Source organism: Argiope bruennichi, chromosome 11 (assembly GCF_947563725.1).
Source record: "Argiope bruennichi chromosome 11, qqArgBrue1.1, whole genome shotgun sequence".
Classification (NCBI taxonomy): domain Eukaryota; kingdom Metazoa; phylum Arthropoda; class Arachnida; order Araneae; family Araneidae; genus Argiope; species Argiope bruennichi.
This window is the reverse complement of record NC_079161.1, coordinates 9,404,891-9,430,455: the sequence shown is the minus strand read 5'-3', so window position 1 is coordinate 9,430,455 and position 25,565 is coordinate 9,404,891. Positions and strand designations below refer to the sequence as shown.

Below are 25,565 nucleotides of genomic sequence, written 5' to 3'. Positions count from 1 at the left end.
CCTTCCATTTTAAATAACCCCACAGAAAAAAGTCACATGGGCCATCTCCTGAGATCGAGATGGCCATGCAACACGAAAACAGCGACTAATGACTCTTTCTTCTGTAAAGTGGTAGCACAATAGTTTCTGTACGGATGTACCAATATGCGGCGGTGCTCCATCCTGCATAAAGACAATTTTATCTAAGCATTGCCTTTGCTGAAGTTGTGGGATAACAAAACTATTCTGCATATCATGATATCTTTGAGCGTTACGGTCTTGCTGGGTGAATATTCTCAAAAACGTATGGTCCGATGATAAAATCTACTGTAAAACCAATCCTAACAGTTACTTTTTAAGAATGGAATGGGATATATTGAAATGCATGGAGTTGTTCAGATGCCAAAATTTCTAAAATTGGGAGTGTTAACAGTCCCGTTCAAATAAAAATGGGCTTCATCACTCCAAAGAATTGTCCAAGGCCAAGCCTCGTCGACTACCATCCTAGAAAGAAATGTCAAAGCAAAGATCATAATCCCTGGGTTTTAATTCATGCAAAAGGCTAATTTTGTATGGATAAAATTGAAGAGTGTTTCATACTGTTGGAGCACTAACATCCAGTTGTCAGACAACTCCATGCGTGCTGCTATTACCAGAATCTGATTTCGACAATGTTAAAGAGAGCAGTCGGACACAACAAATCCTGTCGATACTGCTACGTTCAGTGGTGGCGGGGTGGTCGGCTGTACACAAGATGTGCTAGTCTGATTTCTTTCAACGATTGCAGTCGCAACATCTGTGATTGTATCCTGGGATACCGATTTCCGTCCACTACCAGGCCGAGTCACTGCTTTTACTACATTAATTGATAGATGTCCTTTACGTAAATTGTTTCAACTTCTAAATTCGTGAAGGGCGGCTGCTGCATTGGATTGATTAAGATAATAGAGCTTCACAAGTAATGCACACTGTGCTAAAGTGAGATGCATTTTACAAATCAACGGATACTTGAAATGTTTTTCAATGGCCAGCTTCTTTGTTTTAACTCGAAATACTGGCGCTGGTGTCAACTACGTAATCGGGATTTTGCATTTGTGTAAAATTTTAGCTGCCTTGAAAGTGTAAAGCGCCACATTTTCCAATAACCGCAGATTTTCGAACTAATTTTTTTTCACGAATTCCGTTTTTCCATGTCATCAATAGTTCCCATACAAAATTTAGTGGCTTTGCTGCTAATAGTTCAAGCTACAGAGGACTCCGAGTACCGTTAGTTTAAAAAAAACACCCTGTACATTACAAATATTTTTATTCATAGATACAAACGATAATAACTCGAATGAAAATAAAAAAACTCTTATAAAACTTTTAAAATCATATTTTATGTAAGATAGTTCATATATCACATTATTTACTAGTTTTAGCACTCATTTACTTAAAAGAAACTGGGCTCCGTTTAGTTATATTAACGTCCCATTTGCAAACAACCCAACGACAATTTTTACTATGTAACTGGTAATTAAAAGCAGTGGTCATATGACGTGAACACCACCTGATGGCGCTTCTCTTCGAAACAGAAGTACCAAACTGTTGTCTTTCAATGCACGGTCGAATTTGTTATAAAATTTTATTTTAGCAACTTATAAAAATAACAATTTGAAATTTTATTTTGATGCTTGAATTTTTCACCATTTTGTAAAGGGGTTTAAATATTTCTCAAAAGATTTACACATGATCTTTATATCCTGATTTTCTAATTCAATCTTTTGATGTTAATATTTCAAATGTTATGAAACATTAAATTAAGGATTTTAAATATTTTTAGAAGAGAATACTCAGAATATTTTTTTTAATTTGGTCTAAATTTTGATAAGAATAAAAAAAAATTGTTAAATAAAAAAATAAAATTGATATTTAAAAAAAATAAAATACCACTAAATTTATTTTAACTATTTTGACTGTTATATATACAAGGTTTCACCCTAACGTCTTTGTACTCGGTGCGGGGTAAACTGAACGTTTATCATGCACCGTGTAATGTTTTCCTCCGGTAGAGTATTTGATGTTACAGGTATATTCTTTATGAGTGACGGAAGTTCATTTTCTTTTAATTCCTTGATCTCAATAATGCATTATACTCTACTTACATTAATGAAATTAAAAAATTATCAGTAACAAAAATTATTTGGTTCTGTCAGCAAGAGAAAAGAAAAATTCATCTGTGCTTGAAGTTTATTTAGCGAAAACGAATTCATTCCAATGCATAACTAGAAATATATCGAGTTTTAAAGATTTTAAATATAAGAATGTTCTCAGTTAGTGGGTAAAATGGACGAAATTCATAATTTCCTTCAGATAATACAGAATCTTTTCAACGATTGATCGTACACCCGTTTTGAATCATTTAAAAAAATGTTTCAATAATCTGGATATCATTTTGTTGTTATTTAACTTTAAGCATAAAAACATCAGATCTACAGGAGGAGATTCTATTCGACTTCCTTTTTATTCTTTGGTTTTTATACAGCAGAATCGCTTTACAGGTGAAAACAATAGCTATTTTCAATATGACCTTCATTTTCTTGGACTAAGCATTGCATTCTGTACACTATACACTCTACAGCTGAATGCAACATTTCAGGAGGCATGTTCATAACAGTCCTTGTTATGTTTTCCTTTAAAACTGATAAGTCCAAAACTCCACCAAGATAAACCTTCCATTTTAAATAACCCCACAGAAAAAAGTCACTTGCGTTAAGATCCTGAGAGCGAGATGGCTATGCAACACGAAAACAGAGACTAATGACTCTTTCTTCTATAAAGTGATGGCGCAATAGTTTTTGCATGGATGTACCAATATGCGGTGGTGCTCCATCCTGCACAAAGACAATTTTATCTAAGCATTGCCTTTGCTGAAGTTGTGGGATAACAAAACTACTCAGCATATCATGATATCTTTGAGCGTTACGGTCTTGCTGGGTGAATATTCTCAAAAACGTATGGTCCGATGATAAAATTTACTGTAAAACCACACCTAACAGTTACTTTTTAAGAATGGAATGGGATATATTGAAATGCATGGAGTTGTTCAGATGCCCACATTTCTAGAATTGGGAGTGTTAATAGTCCCATTCCAATAAAAAGGGGCTTCATCACTCCAGAGAATTGTCCAAGGCCAAGCCTCGTCGACCTCCATCCTGGAAAGAAATGTCAAAGCAAAGATTAAGCAAAGATCATAATCCCTAGGTTTTAATACATGCAAAAGGCTAATTTTGTATGGATAAAATTGAAGAGTGTTTCATACTGTTGGAGCACTAACATCCAGTTGTCGGACAAATCCATGCATGCTGCTATTACCAGAATCTGATTTCGACAATGTTAAAGAGAGCAGTCGGACACAACAAATCCTGTCGATACTGCTACGTTCAGTGGTGGCGGGGTGGTCGGCTGTATGCAAGAAAAAGTGCTAGTCTGATTTCTTTCAACGATTGCAGTCGCAACATCTGTGATCGTATCCTGGGATACCGATTTCCGTCCACTACCAGGCCGAGTTGCGAGAGGACCTGTTTTTTCAAATTTTTTAATCACTGCTTTTAATACATAAATTGATAGATGTCCTTTACGTACATTGTTTCAACTTCTAAATTCGCGAAGGGCGGCTGCTGCATTGGATTGATTAAGATAATAGAGCTTCACATGTAATGCATGCTGTGCTACTCTGTAATGTACACCCTGTACATTACAAATATTTTTATTGATCGATACAAACGATAGTAACTCGCATGAAAATAAAACAAACTTCTATAACAATTTTAAAATCGTGTTTGATGTAAGGTAGTTCTTATATCACATTATTTACTAGTTTTAGCACTCATTCACTTAAAAGAAACTGGGCTCCGTTTAGTTATATTAACGTCCCATTTGCAAACAACCCAACGACAATTTTTACTATGTAACTGGTAATTAAAAGCAGTGGTCATATGACGTGAACACCACCTGATGGCGCTTCTCTTCCAAACAGAAATACCAAACTGTTGTCTTTCAATGCACGGTCGAATTTGTTATAAAATTTTATTTTAGCAACTTATAAAAATAACAATTTGAAATTTTATTTTGTTGCTTGAATTTTTTCAACATTTTGTAAAGGGGTTTAAATATTTCTCAAAAAAAAATTAACACATGATCTTTATATCCTGATTTTCTAATTCAATCTTTTGGTGCTAATATTTCAAATGTTATGAAACATTAAATTAAGGATTTTAAATATTTTTAGAAGAGAATACTCAGAATAGTTTTTTTAATTTGGTCTAAATTTTGATAAGAATAATAAAAAAATTGTTAAATAAAAAAATAAAATACCACTAAATTTATTTTAACTATTTTGACTGTTATATATACAAGGTTTCACCCTAAAGTCTTTGTACTCGGTGCGGGGTAAACTGAACGTTTATCATGCACCGTGTAATGTTTTCCTCCGGTAGAGTATTTGATTTTACAGGTATATTCTTTATTAGCCGCCTTTGGCCACCAGCCGGTTCGCCAATCTTTATGCTCGTTAAAATTTTAATGATTAAATATTTTATGCAATTCCAACTTTAATAGATTCTTCAGCAAAATATTTTAAAACTTCAAATTATGATAGTCATATAATTCACTCATAATATTATAAAGGCCTTCAGTCATAACGTGATATGTATCTCTCTCATTTTCTGTTACCCCTCGTAGAATTTATGCTTTAAATTAAAGTGCAAAGGATTAATCTGCAATTAATATAACAATATTTTTTACTGAAACAAAGCTTTTTTTTAATAATATGATTATTGATAATAGAGTCACTGAGTCACTTTATGGGCACTAAAGAATATCTTTCTTAATTTATGTAATATCTCAAGAATTTGTCAACAAAAGTTTCTCAGACTCATAACGAACAGATCGATTAATGAACAATGTTTCATTTTAAATGCATTAAACACTAAGAAAATAAAATGAATCGTTTAAAATAATCGGTCTAAAACAGGTTTAAAAAACTACTTAAAAAACGATGTACTTAAAACTATAAGCATATACAAAAAAATATATAACTAACATAAATACAATTTACTTTCAAAAGCATGCAACTAACCTAAAAATAATTTAAATCATCCGTTGAAAGTGGTTGTCATGACAACAATCAGAACAATGCGCATGCGTGAATTTTCTTCGCCAGTTAGGTAACGCAAATGCGTGAATTTTTCTACGCCAGTTGGGGTAACGCTATGCAGATTATACATTTTTAATTTCCTTTATTCTGTGTTATTTTAATTCAAAAGTACTTCAGAATGTATCTGAAACATGGATTAATTAACAATGTTTAATTTTAAATGCATAAAACATTAAGAAAATAAACAGAATCGTTTAAAATAATCCGCCGAAAAATATTAACCCTAGCCTCATTACTGTTGGGAGAAAAAAGAAACTGAATCCTTACTGATTTGGCGGTGGGGAAAATGGAAGATTTTTTTTTTGGCGGAAAAGTTGGCGGTGGGGAAAATGGAAGATTCTTTTGGCGGGAAAGTTAGTTTTTAATTAATAATTAAAATTTCAAAAAAGGGACCCCAGGTGCACATTCCCGACCTCTAAGGTATACATGTACCAAATTTGATAGCTGTATGTCAAATGACCTGGCCTGTAGAGCGCCAACACACACACACACACACACACACACACACACACACACACACACACACACACACACACACACACACATTGAGCTTTATTATAAGTATAGATGAGTGACGGAAGTTCATTTTCTTTTAATTCCTTGATCTCAATAATGCATTATACTCTACTTACATTAATGAAATAAAAAAATTATCAGTAACAAAAATTATTTGGTTCTGTCAGCAAGAGAAAAGAAAAATTCATCTGTGCTTGAAGTTTGTTTAGCGAAAACGAATTCATTCCATTGCATAACTAGAAATATATCAAGTTTTAAAGATCTTAAATATAAAAATGTTCTCAGTAAGAAGGAAAAATGCACGAAATGCATAATTTCTTTCAGAAAATAGAGAATCTTTTCAACGATTTACCCGTTTTGTATCATTTAAAAAAATGTTTCAATAATCTGGATATCATTTTGTTGTTGTTAACGTTAAGCATAAGAACATCAGAAGCATATCGCTCTTAGTTTTCTCAAAAAGAAAATAGATTTTGTTTTACAGATATTTTGAGATTATATCATTTAGTGCACTAAAGTTTGTGGCTTGGAAATTATAACGTCCTCTTCCAAGTATTCTCAGGCTGAGTCTGCATTTTTTTAATAATTTCTTAAAATTGCTTCATAAGAATTTCCTGAACGATTAGATATTTTTTAATTCTATAAAATCTTAAGTAACCGAAAACAGCAGTTAACTCTCATGATTTTCTGCATAGATTTATAAATTGAAATTGGTATAGAAAGACAACAAAAAACAAACTTCGAAACTAAACGAAAAACACTAATATTAAGACAGATAAATCAATCTCTTGAAATAAATAAAAATTATCACATTTTATAAAATTCTTCTGACAGAAATAAATATACCACACTCCCACAAAAAAAACAAAAAAATATATAATATAATGTTAGCACAGATGTCTATCTGCATAGATTATCTTATAAACGATTTTTCTTCGACACTCTCCATCAAAATGAATACTTTTAAGAAGTCTATTGGAGACCCTGTAATTGATTAACTTACAAATTAACGAGACGTGCACCGCATTTCTGTAAATATATTTCGAAAAGACAGTAATCTAGCGGTGAATGGAGTGAATGAATTAATTAGCACTGAATTCGGTGAATTCGATTCATTTTAATATTTATTGCAGCAAATTTACAAGCACAGCTTTTAAGTTGTGAGATCATCAGTTAAAATGGTTTGAGCGGAAGTAATCATTTATCGATTTTCCGCAAAGGTAGGATGTATTTTTACTTTTTTTTAATACGAAATATAGAAAAAGTACTGAAATCGTCAAAAAATTCGAATTCGTAGTTTTGACGTATCCCTACATTTTAGACCTCCATGAGTGAAAAGTAGATTTTTGCCATTATGTTTGTTTATCTCTAGCACATACAACTTGAAAGATTTATCCATGTGCCGTTGGACAAGTCGAAATAGTTGTCCATTGTTAAGTATCTTGCTACTAAGGGAATGTGAAGAAACAAAAAGACATCAGGACGATATATTCTTGATATAGTATTTGTATTATTCGATCTACCTTTTTAGGCACTTCCTTGAAAACTAAGGAAATATAGTTTGCTAAAGTACCTGCTTGAGGTCCTTTCTCAGCCAACAACGTCTAGGCACTGATCTTATTTGTCTCTTTTCTCAATGATAACCATTTGACTGGATGGATTTTTACAGGTGTCCGTTTACGATATTTGAGGGTCATCATTTCATTTTCAACTTTTAGCTACTCGCAACAATGCTAAGTAAAGTTTTCCGTATACTAAATTTCAAAAGGACCTCTTTCTCCTATGGTGAATAGCATATAAGCCAGTTAACAACTACGCTGCACGAGCAATTGCTTTTGCATAATGGTTAAGTTACTGCACAAGGTCCCAGTTTCTATCCTCACTCATTTCAATTCGCTAAACTCCTCCCCTCAACAAACTCTATCTGTAATGACACAAGGACTTCTTTGTTGTTGAAATCTTGTTAAAGTCCATGCCAGTCAAAATGTTTATACTTTCTGACTAGCTCTTTGTCTTTGCCTTTGTTGTCTTTCTTTTTCATATTGGGATTAAAGCAATAACTCACAAGCAAAAGCGCTTGTCATTGGTACTCACCACCTCAAGTGAATCTTCAACTCTCGCAGACGGAGCGAAATATCTTTTTTAATTATGTTGTAGTATTTTAATCGCGGATTCAATCAACATTTAAGTTCCCGATTCACCCTCTTCTGTTAAGCTACCAATCATCAAATTTATTTCAAACAATGTTTAGTTTCACATGTGCGAAGTGTAGAGAAAGTATTGTAGCTGACAAAGAATTCAAATCCGAGATTTTGACAAATCTCCATGTTTCAGAAGTTCTAAAAACCTATTTTTTCAGCATTATATCTGTCTGTCTATGACAAAGATAAAAACACCTTGAACTAGACGACTGAAATTTGGTATGCAATCCTATTCATAGATTTGTATCGAGCAAACTCCTTTCTGAAGAAATCTCTCTATTCGGATATCAATGAACAGGATAACTACAAAATGAAGTGATCGAGGTAGAAACGCATATTCAACACACAATCTATGGTGTAAACACTAATGCAATTTTGAGCCAAATTGTGTACTTTCAAAAGCATGCAGTGCGATAACTAAATGACTCATTATCAAATTCGAAAAGGGATTGAGTGAGTGAAATTTTATGTCAAATTTTTGTTCTATTTGGTGGGGGGAAAATGCGTGTAAAATCCAAATGTACGTTTCGCCCGATCATGGTACTACGGACTATGCCCATATTTGTAGGTTAAGAGGTTCATTGTTACTTCTTATAAATAAAATGAGGCAAAAGCTGATGAAAAGGGTCCATTTAGACCAGAGAAATGATATCTGAAAGTTTTAGTGGATGGAATACTCCAGAGATTTTGCATCCACTCTCACTCCTAATTACTGTTCAGAGTTTCAATGGGCCGCCGCGGTGGCATGGTGGTAAGGTCTCCGCTTCGAAGGTTTCAGGTTTGAGACCCGATTCCACCGTCGTGTAAGCTGGTCTGATGGACGTTAAATCCGTCGGGGCCAAACGTCCTGCCGCTGGTGTAGCGCGGTAGTTTGAAGAGAGGGGGTGCCAGCTCAGGCACCGTCACCTGAACGCGGTTCAAAATGACGAGGTCCATCCAAAATGTAACTAAACTAAAGAGAGATCCTATTATTCTGTAATAAATTTGTCATGGATCTGTTTAGTTTTTTGTTCGTTTGTTATGTATAACCAAAATTATTTCAGTATCAATGTTGTTCTTGCTTTTATTTTTTCATATGCGAAAAGTGGGCAGATCTTCGGTTGAATCACGATCATTTGCAGTTTTTATTCTTTCAGTAAAAATATAATCAATTCTTTCAATAAGAATTTTAATCTGGGCTTTCATTACGAAATCTCCTTACAGCGTTCGGATTACTACTCTTATAATAAATCAGATTGCTATTTGTATAAAACATTCCTTCAGATCTTCGGTTGAATGAACACCATTTGCAATTTATATCCATTCTTTCGATAAAGTTTAATTAATTCCTGCAATAAGAATTTTAATATATGCTTTTATTACGAAGTCTCATAATAATATCTGGTACTGAAAATATAATTCATGGTGTTCGTTCAAAGATCAGTGAGATAATACAACTGCTTCCTATATAAAGTGTAAAAATACAATTTTTGCAAATTTCAAATTTTTTTGCCATCATCAACCAAAGAACAAGATTGTGAAAAATGGGTTTCGGAAAATAGCTCTCGAAAGGATAGTAACAATAAAGGTATTCAGTAAAATTCACTTAAATATGAAAATAATTAATTCTTCTGAAAATACTAGATATTGAGTTTTGATTTAGTTAACAAGCGTTATGTAAGGAAAAAGAGCATAAAAGAAATTTCTCCTTTACACTGTATAGGAGTTTTAGGTTAATTATCTGCAAGTATATTTTCCGCTCATATTTTTCAGTTTACGTTAATAGTACTTTTAAATCAAATCCTAACTTGTAGATTTCCAATTATTAATTTTTGTCACGCAATCTTTACATTAAGGCAAGCTTCGCCTCATTCTTCTTAAAATCCAATTATTCACTTGCTAATTATTTGATTACTTTGTTCGAAAAGAGTTCATTCATTGAAAAAAAGCATTGGACTTTTGCATTGGAGTTTGGATAGACTTCCAAACTTAGACTGTCCAAAATTTGTTTTCATTTTTAAGATAAATTTTGATAATTTTCCCAGAATCCTTTTGTTTGTTAAAGTGGAATAAAAAACTTCTCATGCTGCATTTGTGCACAATATGAATAGGTTCTGACATGCATCAGCGCTTTGAAATGTGAATGTAAGTATCAAAATTTTATTCCAGACAGAAAACAAAGCCACAACTTACACCCAATTTGAAATAAATCCGAAATTATCTTCTTTTTATAGCATAAGAGATTATCAAATGTATATCTACATATGCAGTTTTTTTTTTCAAATAAAAATAATAACTTTGAACTTTTTTGTTTCCCTTAGTCGGCGATTGAGGTATAGAACAGTATAGTGCTATGCCGTATAGTGATATTTACTGACAAGAATTATTTCTTATGATATTGTAATGATTTTTGTGATAAGCAGAAAATTAACTAATTCCGTATTTATTGTAAGCCATTGAACAAGTATTGCAATTACATCTTAAATATTATTTCTTTCTTCTCTTCAACAGTACAAGGGCCGTAGTGGCCTGGTGGTAAGGTCTCGGCTTCGGAACAGGAGGACTTTTGGGTTCGAGACCTTATTCCACCGAAGTGGGCCGTGTAAGTGGGTCTGATGCAAGCTAAATCAAGTATTGCTTTATTATCACATATGCTTCTTTGACAGTAGGTGCGTTTTTAAAAGGTTGACGTAGAACTATGACATCATAGCCGTTATTTTATCTCAGAATCGGTCGAGCTCCAAAACGTTGTTTGCCATCTAGAAGAATTGAAAGTGAAAATTTAAAAGAAATTATCATTTATATACCAATATATAGAGAGAGGGATAGAGACCGATAGAGAAGTCTCGTGATGGTTTAAATTGGTTAATGACTTAAATTAACTAAGACAAATAAAAAAGAATAATGTTATCACATGATAACTTGAAATTTGCGATCCTAGATTTCATTTTTTTCGCAGTTATTATTTTTCCAGTGATTAATCTCAGCGTGCACATTCTACATATAAAGATGAACACGCTGGTTCTAGAAGAAAGATGAACAGTCTAAGTGAGCGTGTTCAGTAGGTGGTATGGGATTTGCCGCATTAAGAGAGCGATTTCGACTGTTATATTTTTTCCTCGCAGTATGAAGTCAGTTCCCTGAGCAAATCGATAATGTGAAAGGGAAAATATTGGAACTACCTCTGTAATCCTCATATGTTAATGTTGAAAGAGCATTCTTATAAATTGAGAAACTTAATTTAATCGTGTACTTAATATTGTGAAAAAATCAGGTTCCTGAGATAGAAATACAAAAAGAAAGATTTTCAGCCTACAATTAAATTCGCTTTCAAACCAATCATTTCTGGCAACAATATCAGATGGTGATTTTTATTTAGGCAGCATTACCAGCAGAAAGTAAACGTAATGAAAATTACATATTTCTCATTATATACAATAACATTTTTATCCACTGTCATAAACACTTTCAATATATATGTTTTTTTAAATATAACTTGAAGGTAATTTCCAATCTAGTCAATATTTTATGAATACTAACTAGTTTTCTTCGCACACATGAGAATCTTCAATAACAACAATAAAAAAGAACACTTCTGTGATTTTGTTATTTTTTTATCGCATCTTCACAAAATGGGTGTCGATGAAACTGATTCGAGAAGACATATTTGGACCAACTGATGAACCCTTTAATTAACATAGCCCATTTGATTAACCAATCAGCCCAAGTCTAACCCTGATTAATTCATTTAATTAACATTATTAATTACTAGAAATTTTTATTGAAATGCCTAAAATATTTTTCATTGTGGAAATAAGAGTTATTTCAGCCATTCGATCCAGCAGACCATCTTATGAATGTTTATTAAATTTCTCAGCATCCAAAATTCACAACAGATCTTGAGATATATTTAAATTTGTTTTCTAAAACTCCACCCTGAAAGAACTAACCAACTGGGGACTGTATAGTAAACATAAATTTCGGAAGAGTAAGATTCCGATTTATAATTAATATGAGTATGATTTTTCCAATAATCAATATAGCCACTCAATGAAGTAAACAGAGGGGGGTCCGCAAAAATTTGAAACGAAAGTGATTAAACTTCAGTTTAAAAAACATTTTTTTGCTAAAACCAAGCATGTTTAAAAATATATATATATGAGCACAGAAAACAGAAACTTTCACCATCTTACATGTTCTACACAACATTTTTTATAATCTATGAAGTATCTCAAACAATTATTCAATAAAAATTTATGAATCATCACAAGCCTCCACCTAGATTTCTTTATGAGTTAAATGATGCTTTGTTGTTCTCATGGTCACAGATGATTGCCGCATCCTCCCAAGCACACAGTGAGCCCATGACCCACTGTTTAACTGCTATTTTTGCTGCAGGAGTAGGCTATTAGAGCTATAAGGTAGCTGATTATAATAATGTGACTCAACTGTTTAGTTATTTTTAAAGAACGTAGAAAACTTTTTTTGTCTTTATTTATTTAGAAAATATCACATTTTATATTTACAGTCTGCCGGCGTCCTGGCATAGGGGTAGCGCGTCTTCCCCGTGATCTGGGCGTCCCGGTTTGGGCATGGTTGTTCTTCTGTTGTTCTATCTGTGAGATGTGTGAATGTGCCCTCCTGTAAAAAGGGGTTGTGCAAGCGAATGAGTGATGCGTGAGTGGCAAAGTCGTGCTCTTGGCCCTAGTTGGCGCTGCTATAAAAAATAAGAGACGTTCCCCTCAGGCTTAAATCGCTGTCTTTGTAACAGTGGGCTTGTCAGTGGCAAATGCCATAAGAAACAAACAATATTTATAGTCTTGTATTCAAAATTGCACTTTTTTATTGCACTGGGAATTTAAAAACATTAAAGGCAATGATGGAAAAGATTCTAAGCCTTTTACAGTTTGAAGATTCTATAAACTTTCGTTGGCCGTTTTTTTCTTATGCAAAAATTTGGATAGTTGATGAGCCTAACAGCTAGTCACCATAATCCCTGTTTATACGACTTAGTTTCGTTGCAACCGAGTGTATTAAAAAAAAAGAATTCAGCCCACTTTGAGGAGGAAAAAAATATACTTGAAATTACACCCGTCTGTTTGCAAGCATGCTAATTCAAAAATGCGAAGAACTAGAACGGTGAAAAATCTGAATCAATTTTTATATCAAATTCACATAAAATAAGTCATCTACTCAATTACTCTACCTTTATCCATGCAAACATAATAAATAAAAAAATGCCAGGAAAATGAAAGTTTCCACAGACTTAATCATCCGGCTTGTATTAGGTGTCAGATTTTAAAATTCAAGCTGCATCAGAAAATAAAGCAGTTCAGTTAGTCTATTACTAGGTACTGAAATGCGACTACTCATAAATGCAATATGCTAGAATCCATTTTGGACATCTAAACTGTTACTTCTTTATCGAATTTTAGATTGGACGGGTCGAAGAGATGAGGTTTAGAAGATATATTAGATTGTTTTTTTAAACGAAGAAAGGCTGAACAGAAGCCTATTTTAGCATCATATGGAAAAATTATGTTTTTTTTAGAATCGTGAATTATGTGAAACTTCTTGATAGATTACATGCTATTTTTTAAAACATTTAATATGATAATGTTTATAAGCTATACTATCTATAAACTTCATAATGAAGCATGCGGAAATCACTCAGTGAAATAAGGAAACAAAGGATACTGTAAAGAGTTGCTGTAAGAATAATAGAGCGATGGACATTCTTCCTGTTATTCAAAGGCTAATGTCATCAAGACAAATTAATAAAAATCAAAAATTTTAATATAAAAATTAAAAGGAAATCTGCTATCGCAAATTTCCAGTTATCATGCGGTAACATTACTATTTTTAAATCATTATTTGTCTTAGTTAATTTAAGTCATTAACTAGTTAAAACCGATTTGAAATAATAACGAGACTTCTCTATCGGTCTCTATCCCTATATTTATATATATAATGATAATTTTTTTAAACTTTCATTTTCAATTTTTCTAGCTGGCAAACAAAGTTTTGGAGCTGAAATAACAGCTATGATGTCATAGTTCTACTTCAACCTTTTAAAAACGCATCTGCTGTCAAAAAAATATACGTAATAATAATGCAATACTGGTAAAAGCAAGTCAACCTTTTGAAAATGCTTCTGCTTTCAAAGAAGTATACATAATAATAATGCAATACTGGTAAAAAAAGGTAAAAAAATAGATGCGATTAAAAGATGATGATGAAAATTGCATTTATGCTTTATCCATTGCTTACACGATTTCGAGCTTCAAAAGCCCCTAACCAAAACAACATCACGTTCTCATACGATGAAAAACAAATCGATCCTAGAATATTATCGTACTACTTTTTTTTTAATTAGTGGTTAGAGCTTGTAATTTTATGTTAATTCAACTGCAAAGAGGAAAGTACGTTTTCACTTTGAAGAAATCGTTTAAGGATATTCTGAAAATATCATTCACTTAATTAAAGAAATTTATAAATGTTAATTAATTTCCACATTTTAGTATCCTTAAACTTATTGAACAATGAGAAAGGATGAATAATTTCCTTATATTTCTATTTTATTTACTTGCAAATGAAAACTGCTGGTGAGGGATTAAATTTGCTTAAACATTCCAACAGTTTATTTGTCCAGCAATCCAATTTTATATCATCTAAATGAAAAAAAACGTTAATTTTTTAAAGAAAGCAAGATTCATGTTAAATGAATTAAAAACATCTTATTTGAAATCAAATTTAATATTTAGTCAATTGTGACTTTCTAATTTCCATGAAATCTCTTGTTTCACGAAAAGTAAATCTATAAATACAAATAAATTTCAAATACAGTCCCTCAAAAATTCCTCAAATTTGGGAAATTTTACAATTTTTGTAAACATTTCCAAAAACATTTTTGTGGTATGCGCACAATTTTTTTGGAATTCGGCATTTTAGCGTGACAAATTTGCTGTTATTGAAATATTTTATTGTGTTATAATTCACTTTTTTTGCGCACACTTGTTTAAAAGTTCCATTAAAATATTAAATTTATGTTACTTATGCATTGATTTCATGGTTTTATGAAATAAGATAATTGTTTTAGTAAAATAACTTTTGAGATATGCAGGATAGTTTCCGAGATATTGCCAAAAGTTCATAAGATTCATTTAACATTAGTAGCTCCCTTTTTTCAAAATCCTGTATTTCCCAAAATTATTTTCAGAATTCTGTACCATGTTATGGGAATTTATAAAATTCATTGGGAGTTTTTGCTGAACGATAAATTGATTCAGCAAAAAAAAAGGGGGGGGGAGGGGCTATGAAGGATTTAAAATAATGAATTGTAATGAATTACGTTAATTAACTTAGTTAATCAGTTTGTGGAGTGATCTAATCTTCCCCTCCGAGTCTTCTCCACAGACATCAATTCTGTGAAGATGCGATAGTACATAATAAGGTTACAAAGGTGTTCTTTATTTTTTGCTGACGACTGTATTAAATAATCTTCTGAGGTTCACAGCCTCTCTCTTTTTGTTTTATATCTATCAGTATTTATTCTGTAACATATTCACCATATTAAGTGATATCCTATCTGCGATACTCTAATTCTCCTTATGAGTGGCGAGTCTCGTTTTTATCCCTCAGAGGATGTGACGAAAATATTTGAAAGCTTTATGTTCTTTAAGAGTTTGATGCAACAGAAGCATGTTGCAATTAGAAAACTTTCTAATAAATTATTTTAGATCTCTAGTTTTAAATACAGGTCTTCACCTCTAGTTCTATTTAGTTGATAGGTTGGATTGTTTTCGCTAAAGTTGGCATTAAGTGGTAATGAATCAGAATGCTGATTCCCTATGCCGCATTAAATGAATTTCATAAGAAATTTAGGAGACATCAATTTATTAGAATGATAAGCGATTTCACATTCACTGAATAGCTTGCTTTATTAGAATTTTCAGTTTCCACTAAAGCAAAATTCGATAACTAAAAAAGTAAATTTTTCTTCGAAATTTAGGACACATAGATGAAATTTCTTATTTTTGTCATTACCATTTGCTCCATAGAATTTTTAGAGCTTCTTTCATTTAATAATTGTTTAAAAACTTTTAGAATCCAATCAGCCAGACGATAACAATAATCCAATCAGTCTAGCCAGACGATAGCAATAAAAATAACGAAGCTCTACTGCTGTTAAAATAAGGAGTAAAAATTTTCAGTGTTCTTTTTGAGAAGAGCATAAGCAAATAGATTGTTAATCCTTGCTCCAAAATTTCTTGATATCTTTCTGTGGCCAAAACTAAGAATTTTTAAAGTAATCGATTTTTCAACGAATTGATATAAATTCTTGCCTTGTATTTTCGATTGTAGGGCGTTTTTTTTTTCGGTGCTACTGAAATGCATTTTATTTAATATAAATTCATTTCCCACTTGCGGGGCCGTTGTGGCCTGGTGGTAGTCTCGGCTTCAGAGCAGGAGGGTTCGAGACCCGAAAAACGTAGTGTAAGTGGACCTAGAGCACGCTAAATCCGTCGGTAAAGTAAACAAGTAGAAATGTTATGGGTATTAAAAAGATCGATATACTGTGTGGTCAAGTTTTAACATAATTTATTTTACCCTTTCTAGGGCCGTGGGAAGTATGCTTCCCACCAAATTTATCAATCTTTGTATGAAATGATGTAGGTTGGCATCAGTTATGACACATTTTTTTTAGAAAGACAGAAACTTAGAGGCTTCAGTTCTTTATTTCAGACAAAATGATGTGTCTTGATTTGTTACTTAATTATTAATGAACCAAATTAATTAATGAATCAAATTAAATTTATCTAACAAGCTAAATGAATCCCTTTTCTCATTCTAATTTCATTCCTAAAAATATTTTAACATAATATGACTAGAAAAAAAATGGCCCTTTAAAGGGTTAAATAAGAAGTAAATTTGAAAAAAAAATGCTTTAAATTTTTTTTAATTGGATCGAAATTTCTGTAATTCCTCTTGAGTAAAGGTTTCAAACGGAAATGATTGGTATAAATTTCAGATCAACATCTGCATATTTTTTGTAAAATTCAATTTTATCAGAAATCACGATTGTCGAAAAATATCTATACGCACAACAGGATCGAAGTCAAATAGATCGAAAACAATATTTAATATGTTTGAAGATTGTTTCCCTCTTGCTGTCATTTTTTTTATTTCGTATTCAATTTTCCTCAATTTGAATCCTTAAATAAAATGAATTTTCTTTTTGTTCGTCGATTTCTTGATAATCAAATACCACTGCATATAAAAAAATTAATAAAATAGTTTTTACTCTGTAGTTTAAAACTTAATAACAAGATAATGTTTATAAAAGTCCATACGTCTGTCTTTATTTCATCTTCAAAAATTATATTTAATTATATAGCAAAGATAACATGTACATAATTATACTTTTAATTTGACCGCACCAGCATGATTATAAATGTGGTAACTAAAACAAAGAAAAGTATTGTTGCAAAATACATTTAATATATTTTTAAAAAATTATTAAATTTGAAAATAAATATACGATATAAAATTTTCATCACCGAAAAGCTTATAAAAAAAGAAATAAAATTGGAAAATTTAAATTTGAAGTATTATGAAAATGGATTTTGTGGCTATTCAAGGAAACATTAAAAGTTTGATTAAGTTTAAATTAAAGATATAATTAAAATTTCGGAGAGTTTCTTTAGTGCGTATATACAACTAAAAAAGAAATAAAATTGGTCATTTTATTCTCAAGTGACCTATATGATTTATGATCATGCTTGTCTCATGATGCAATTTATAGATTGCATGCTAGCTTATAAATATTACCATACTACAACTAGCAGAAGTGGGTTTTCCAAAACTTTTTCGCATACTCTTTAATAAAGGTGTTATCTCAAAGAACGATTAGCATGGTATTGGCGTACAATAATCACAAAATATCAACCTTTGGTATGAATTTAGCATTTTATTGAATCTATCATGTGATTCTTGGCGAATGTTTTGGCGATTAATGCCTAGCATGGAATTTAATTTCTGTTTTAGATGTGTTTTTCCCAACCTATTGAAAGAAAAATTTGACACAGGACTACATATGTAGACACAAAATCCCATACAAGATTTGATATATTTAAGGTAGTGGATTTTTAAGTTATCGCGTCCGCATGTTTCTGAAAGTACAGACGGACAGATGATCAACCCTTTGTTGGAATTAGCTCAAAACTTGAGAGATGTCTACAATATAAATGTTAAATCGATGTTCCAAATTTCACTCCTCTAGTTCTCTTCGTTTTATAAATATCACTTTATATTTGAACATTCGGACAGACAAATCTCTTCTGAACGGATTTTGCTCATATTTTATAAGAAATTACAAATTTAGTATAAAGACTGTACACCAAAATTCACCCGTATAGCTCATCAAAGGGTTTTTGAGTTATATCTGTCAAATACACAAAATATCCTTTCTAAACTCAGGGAGGTTAAAACGCAGAGATGCGCCAAAATCTCGAATTCCAATTCTTTTTATGCGATTTTAATACTTTCTCCATATTTGGTAAATGAGAAAGTCAAATGTATTGCTTAACCAAATATTCTTTCTCGACAAGATTAGGGATTCTTTCTTGGGGTCAACTTGTGAAACTTATTTTATTCAATATTCAGATCACGCTCACAGGGAGGCAAGTCCATGCGGTTCACCTGCCATCCCTTTCGAATTCACGACCGCCCACTTTTCATAGCCACTGCCATTAGCACAAACAAAACTATTTATTATTCAGTTGCCGAGGAAACAGTTGAAAGCCGTTGCCACCGCATGGCACTTTAAATCACTCTGAAAAATGCAAAGCGCCATGCGCGGAGCTAGGCGAAAACCGTTCTGCTCAGTGCGGCTGGCAAATCGATGATCTTGTTGCTCCGCGCTTACCCCACCGAATTACGCCAAGATCCCCTTCGCACCAAACGACTCAGTGCCACGCACCATGAACTATCGTCTGCAGCAGGGATCGGGTGATCCAGAGATCTCCGCCGGATACCGTCTGCAGAACGAAGTCGAAAATGTTCCATGTGAGTAGTCAATTGTTCTTTTTTTTTCTCTCATTCCGCATGTCAAAACTGGAGGAATATCATGGCTTAAAGCCAGGCTTCTGTTTTTACAGAAGGTCATAAGCAGGTGCCTCTTTAGTTTAGTGTTGTTCATACAGAGATGTGTTTATGCTCGTTTCTTTCATTTGAATTTATTTTTCAATGATTACTTTTTAAAATGTGCTAATGAGTGGTGGTTCATAATCCTTTGGGTACATTTGAAGCATCAGAAGGTTCCGTATTTGTTTGAAATTATGTTTCCATTTTTTTGCAATTCTAATTAGCTTAAATCATCTCAATATCATGAAGCAGTATTTATTCTGAATAATAAGAAATAAATGAATTCTTACGTAAAAGCTACTGCCTTCACATGTTCAAAAAATGAAATGCGCTTCAAATACTAAAATCGTTTCGAATAATGTGTAATAAGGTTAAAGAAATTCAAGAATATTTGTACCTTGAAAAACATTGATTTTTTTCGCTTTTAATCCTAAAAAATATGGAGCATTCCGCTGATTATAAATTGCCTTTTTATAAATAATTTATAAAACGCCTTTATAAATTGTCTTTTAAAAATGAATCTAACAAGAAATCTCGTGACAGTTTTTTTTGCTTTTTATTCGAAACTTGGTTTTCTTCAGATTTCGGTACGCATAGAGCACTTTCCATTCATTACAATCGCATGAAACCTTGTATAACAATATTTACTAACATTGCGCATCTGTTAAGCCTATTTTTATTCTTCTCTGTGAAACAATATATAATTTATTAGAAGTTATTTATCATGAAAAATAAAATTGTTAGTTTCAAATTACACGACACTCATTATTTTTTGAAATTTTTGTTATAAGCATATTTAAATTAAGTTCATTGTAATGAAGCCTCACTCGCATACTATTGTAATTTTGGAGAGATTTTACTCGGGACTCCTCTTTTTGAGCACACCGATTTGTGGTTATGAACTTGAAAATGATCGCATCTCAACAAGCTCGATCTGCCATTAAAAAAATAAATACTTTAAGAAACAAATATTTTTCCATTATTAAATAATTTATTGCAAGAATCATATCTTTCTTTTATAATCAACATAAATCAATTGTTCTATATGTCCCAAATTTTCTGTCGGATATAAAATTTGTTCGCGAAAGAATCCCCTTTATTTACAACTAAAGTCTTAGCTACCGAGAACGTCCCAATTCCTTTAAAGATTCAAAGAAAAATGATTGATATTGCACAGTGAAGCTGAGCAGATATGAATTGGAAGGAATTAGAAATTAGAAGTAATTTTCAGTAAATGCTTTTCTATTTCCACTTATTCATGGACAAATCTATCTTCTATGTAAATAAGTACGTTAAAATACATAATTATAATTGAAATTAGTACTCATTTTATTTCAACATCAATAAAGGTATATTATAACATTTGCATAAGGAAAAGCAATTAGATGAATGGATATTCACTGAATACAAGGACTCATTTTATTGGTTCCTTGAATAAAATATACAATCGTATATATGATTTTTTAATTGATATGCATCTAAGTCAGGACGTTAGTTTGAGGTTAAGAACCTTGAGCTCAAGAACTCTGACACATGCTTCGAATCGGCAAGTCAGGACTGCTTTATTGCGTTTATTTACCTCCATTTTTTAATGCCGAATCTGCGTGCATTATAAAATTAAAATATCTTACCGAAAAATGAAATGGATTAAATGGTATATTTTTTTCCGAAAGATGTATTAGGAGTAATTTGTCAGTAAATGCTATTTATTTCCACTTATTAGACAAATCTTCGATGTAAGCACATTAAAATACTTAATTAATATGCACTTATAATTGACAATAACATTTATTTAAAATCTGTAACGATACCAGAACCTTTGAACTCGGAAAAGTAATTGGATGCACTAAACACAAGGGCTCGTGTTATTGCTTCGAGAACTAAAATATAAATCGTAAAAACGAAAAATTTCTGAAAAATTAATCTGCATCTAAGCCAGGACGTTCATTCGGAGGTTAAGAACCTTGAGTTCAAGAACTCCGTGACAATCCCTCAAATTGGCAAGTCAGCACTACTTCTTTAATTACTAAAATTAAGAATGTATCGATTTGAATGGTATCTGAAAGATGAATTTAAGTGCAAAAGGGTTAATTATATAAATGTTATTAATTCAGTATTTCGACTGTATAAGGGAATGGGTATAATAAATACTTTAATTTCAGTAATAATCAAATTTTTCCGTTATGTTGCATAGCAATGGAATGAAATTTCTGGCCCTCAATGAATAACTATGGTAACAAGAAAGCATTGATTTGTAGTAAATGTTTGTAAAAGTCTCGTGATTTAAAATTAATCCTTATTATATATTAATATTAATAACGACTGAATATTTATAAAAAGAAAACGATTATTAGTTTTAATTCATAGAAAATTTTAAGCTTTTAAAAACAAAATTTGAAGAATTGAATCTTTTGAAAGAAAATTTTTCCGATTCAACTCTCCTTAGGCATGGAATTAATATCTGAAAATATACAATTGGAGTTCAGATCCAGTTGTGTTTAGATTTGTTTTAACATGAATGGTGCTTTCTTCTTTTTTTATGAAGTTTGAATATTTAATTTTATAAATATTTGCCAATCCGCCAATTTTTAAAGACGCTAGAAAAATTGGGATTTCCGTATTTGAAGTTGCTTATTGGTGCGAACAATTATATTTATTACGGAGGAAATTGTCACCTGTCAGATTCCGAATTATTGAATTCATATTTTATTTATTTTGAATGACAAAATATCCTCTGAAATAGGAAAGATGGATGAATCAGTAGCATAATGTTGGTTTCATTCCCCCGGAACGTAGGACAAATTTGCCGCCGTTTATTAAGGTATTTAAATCTAAACTGTACCAAACTTTATAGAAATTTTAAAGAACAAACTGCCTTTGACGACCAGCTTACTCGCCCAGATTCACTTTTTACACTATTAAACGACCCATATGCATTTTCCTAAATTTCAGTTTATTGGATACGATTTGAAAACATGAATTGAACTGAATCATTCTGGAACAAATTACTGTGCTCCCAATTTGTGATACTTCTTGTTAATATCTTTTTTGAAGTCTTATCTCCTTCCATATACTATAATTTTGCACCTGTTTGGTGACTTAAAACTTACGGCTTCAGTTTCCATCACGTATTAAATCCATCAAATAAGCAAAACTTTGATCCATTCGATGTATTTACATAAGCAAAATAGTGATGCTTTGAAAGAAGAATGAGCCATCCAAGTACACAAAACTTCTCAAACGTTATCAATGCGCGGTTGGATAAGCACATTTCTTTCCTATTGATCTTAACCTTCTGATTGCAAAATCACTATTTAGATGCGATGTTTGCAAATAAGTTCAAATATTTTTCAAACAAAGTGAACTGATACTATATGTTGCACGATAATAATATAATAAAAATCTGCAATCATAAAACTGAACACGTTAAACTTTGAAAAACGCGGGATGTAATAGAAAATGGTCTGATTGCCAACCCGCTGAAATCGCGGGATAAGCAGCTGAGGGTTAAAGTGCATGACTTTGAACGTGTTATTGGCGATGTTCATTAGTACCAATACAATAAATTTTACATGGTGATGTAAAAAATGATCAATGCATTTATCATATTCCCTCATCTTGTAATTCTTAACATATCCACTTATTACCATCGAAATGATTCTAACTGCAAGATTTAAATGATATTAAACTTTCTTGTTTTCAGATAAATAAACTGAACTAAATCTAAGCGATCTGAAACCTATTTAAATCTCTTAGTACATACTGTAATGTCTTGATCTAGACTGATCAAATAACGAAGCAGAATTTCCAGACAATTCTTTATTTTACAGCCTTATATATACAAAAGAACAACTTGTTCTAATCTTGGTTAAATAAATAGTTATTTACACCTATAGAAGGAGAGACACAGTCGAAGTCGAAGGTTTATCTTGAATCTCAGTTCTCCATCAATACGGAGAAACAACACCACAGGGAATTCACAGGTTGTTAGTCAACACGACCACTCCAGGGGTAGTTCTCGGACTCCAAAATCGTGGGCATAGTCCAATAGTCTGCCTGAAATTCGTTTCTTCTCCTCTCCCTAAAAAAAAATCTCCGCACTTTATTTCGGCGACAATCTCCGCCTCTTAATTTACATTGGTTATGGTTATTTGAGCTCTCTTTTGGCCAATCGGGGTTCAGCAATATGCTCCCTCAGCGGCGCCAGTGGGTCGTGGAAAGATCCTTTTAGTGATGCACCTTTCATAACTGACTATTATGAAACATGGAGTTATCATAGTCCTTTCACAATGAGAAACATTTAGCATCCAGATGTTTGGACACCCCTTTCTCTTTGAAGGTACAATCAATACATCTTGGACGAAGAAATCCACATGTGGACTTTCACTGCAGTCGCTAATGAACAGATGCGAGACCACCCAGGTGAAAAGATCCACCATCTGGCTATCTCGACGACACAGCTTTCTGTAAATGTCTTATCAGTACTGGTAAACGGGGAATGTTACAATACGTATATCAGCTCAATTTCTTTAAATGGAAAAAGTTGGATGGTTGAAATGTAGCAATTTCACTAAAAAATGGTTGAAATGTATCAAGTCTTGAAACAAATGCGTCAAGAAAAAACATTTTTCGATGTGAATTTACTTCTAAGTTCTAAAAAGCAACAAAAGAAAAAATCAGTTTAAGTCAAATTTTTTAATATTCTCACTAATATTCTAATTAAATGTGAGGGGCAGCAGTAGCCTGGTAGTAAGGTCTCAGCTTCGGAACCGGAAGGCTTCAGGTCCGTGACCCGATTTCACCAAAGAATCGTATAAGAAGGTTTGGTGTACACGGGCCAAACGTCCTCCTGCTGGTGTGATGTGGAAATTTGGAGAAGACGTGCCAGCTCAGGTATCGTCCTCGTCATATCACCGCGGTTCAAAATGATGAGGTCCAGTCCCAAAACAGCCCTAGTGTTGCTTTAAAAAGGCGACGTTAATATGGCTGAACTGAGCTGGTTAAATGTAAATGTCTTTGTATGTTACGATAAATGTAATAAACTGGTGATTATGTTAGATCATGGGTGATTATGAATAATCACTAAATGCATTTACTGTTGCACATAGAATTTTCATTTAATTGAGTGTCATTTCTTACATCGGCAAAATATTTGTGGATGTGAAATTAAAGTGAATCCATCTCTCCACTATGATAGCTTACACGCTTTGTTCATAAAGAATCAAGATGACTTTGAATATCTTACATTTAAAATACTATGATGAAGCAAGACGAAATATGCCTTGATCATGTGCGGTTGTTCAGAATTAGATCGATTCATTCGGAATTTTGTCGAGAATTTTCCCCTCCAAAATTGAATTCCATTTTTTTTTAATTTCAATATATCATCCGTCTTCTAGAATTTCAGTCCAATCCTTCTAGTTACGTTTCATTCTCTCCAGCTGCTGGTGACAGCATCTCAAAGTTTTAGCTTAATTTAATTATTTTAAAGTCCCGTTTTAAAGCAAAACTAGGGCAATTTTTGGACCGACCTCATAATTTCGAACCCCAATCAGATGACGAGGACGACACCCGAGATGGCTCCCTCTCCAGACTTCCACACCGCACCAGCTGGAAAACATCTCAAAGGTCAGAGCGCGTCATTTCCTGGAGGACTGATTTCCGTAGCGTGTTCTCGCAGGGTTTTCCAAAACTTGCTGACCAGGCATAGAGGAGTGACTCATTTTTGTAGAACAGAAGCTTGGAAGTGCAAGCGGGCAGCTCCTCCCAAAAGGGGAGGGGTTATAAGAAAATGATTTAAAAGAAATTGATGTAGAATAAAAAATGCACAATGTAGATTTAAGGAATACAAATTTATAATGCAGCGCATGCAAATTGCATGAATAACAGTATTCGGAGTCATGCGCAGCATGATGGATACGATAATGGTCAGTAGGAAACGGTATAAACAATAAACTTGACTATTTAATCTCTTGATTTGCGATCTCACTTAACTTCCTAATTAAATGGCGCATCCTTTTTGAGACATTTATTTTTTTATTTCTATAATAATATAAGAGCCTTTTTAAATAGTGAAGGGGCTATATGTGATTTTTGCATTTTAAATTACTTAATATTGCCGCATTGAAGAAAGACAGTCGAATCTCCATGGCCGAATGGTCATGGCACTGGTCTCATGATTAAGAGACCTGGGATCGAATCCCGCTCGAGACAATGCGATTAATAGTATATGTAAATACTTAATTTTTAGATTTTGTTTTCCTTTATTTCATGTTCCAGAAGACACTGGACATTTCTTTAGTTTACCAGACAAGTGCTCTGGACTTTACTGTCTCCAGAAAAGTATTCTGGAACTTTCCCTGCTAGTATAAAAGCAGAAGAATTGTCAGTCACTGTGTTCAGAGTTCAGTTAATAAATGGGTTTAGCTCTACCTCTTGTGTGTGTCATTGAGTTCTATACTATAGTCCTACGTGGCAATATTTTGTCTGAATTGCCGATTTAAAATTAAAAATTCACGTAAATCGATACAAGTAAGAATCGTCATGGT

The 25,565-nt window shown here is 32.5% G+C and overlaps 2 protein-coding genes across 3 annotated transcripts in view; one reads left to right on the top strand and one right to left on the bottom strand.

The window, feature by feature from the left end:
* LOC129957523 (uncharacterized) overlaps window positions 1–25,565 on the bottom strand; it is a 139,431-nt gene that overhangs the window by 24,925 nt on the left and 88,941 nt on the right. The window lies entirely within an intron of this gene.
* LOC129957524 (Golgi-associated plant pathogenesis-related protein 1-like) overlaps window positions 18,783–25,565 on the top strand; it is a 39,220-nt gene continuing 32,437 nt past the window's right edge. Inside the window, exon 1 of the mRNA XM_056069866.1 lies at window positions 18,783–18,939. Coding sequence (XP_055925841.1) covers window positions 18,938–18,939 — 2 coding nt within the window. The 5' untranslated portion in view covers window positions 18,783–18,937. The remainder of the gene's footprint in view (window positions 18,940–25,565) is intronic.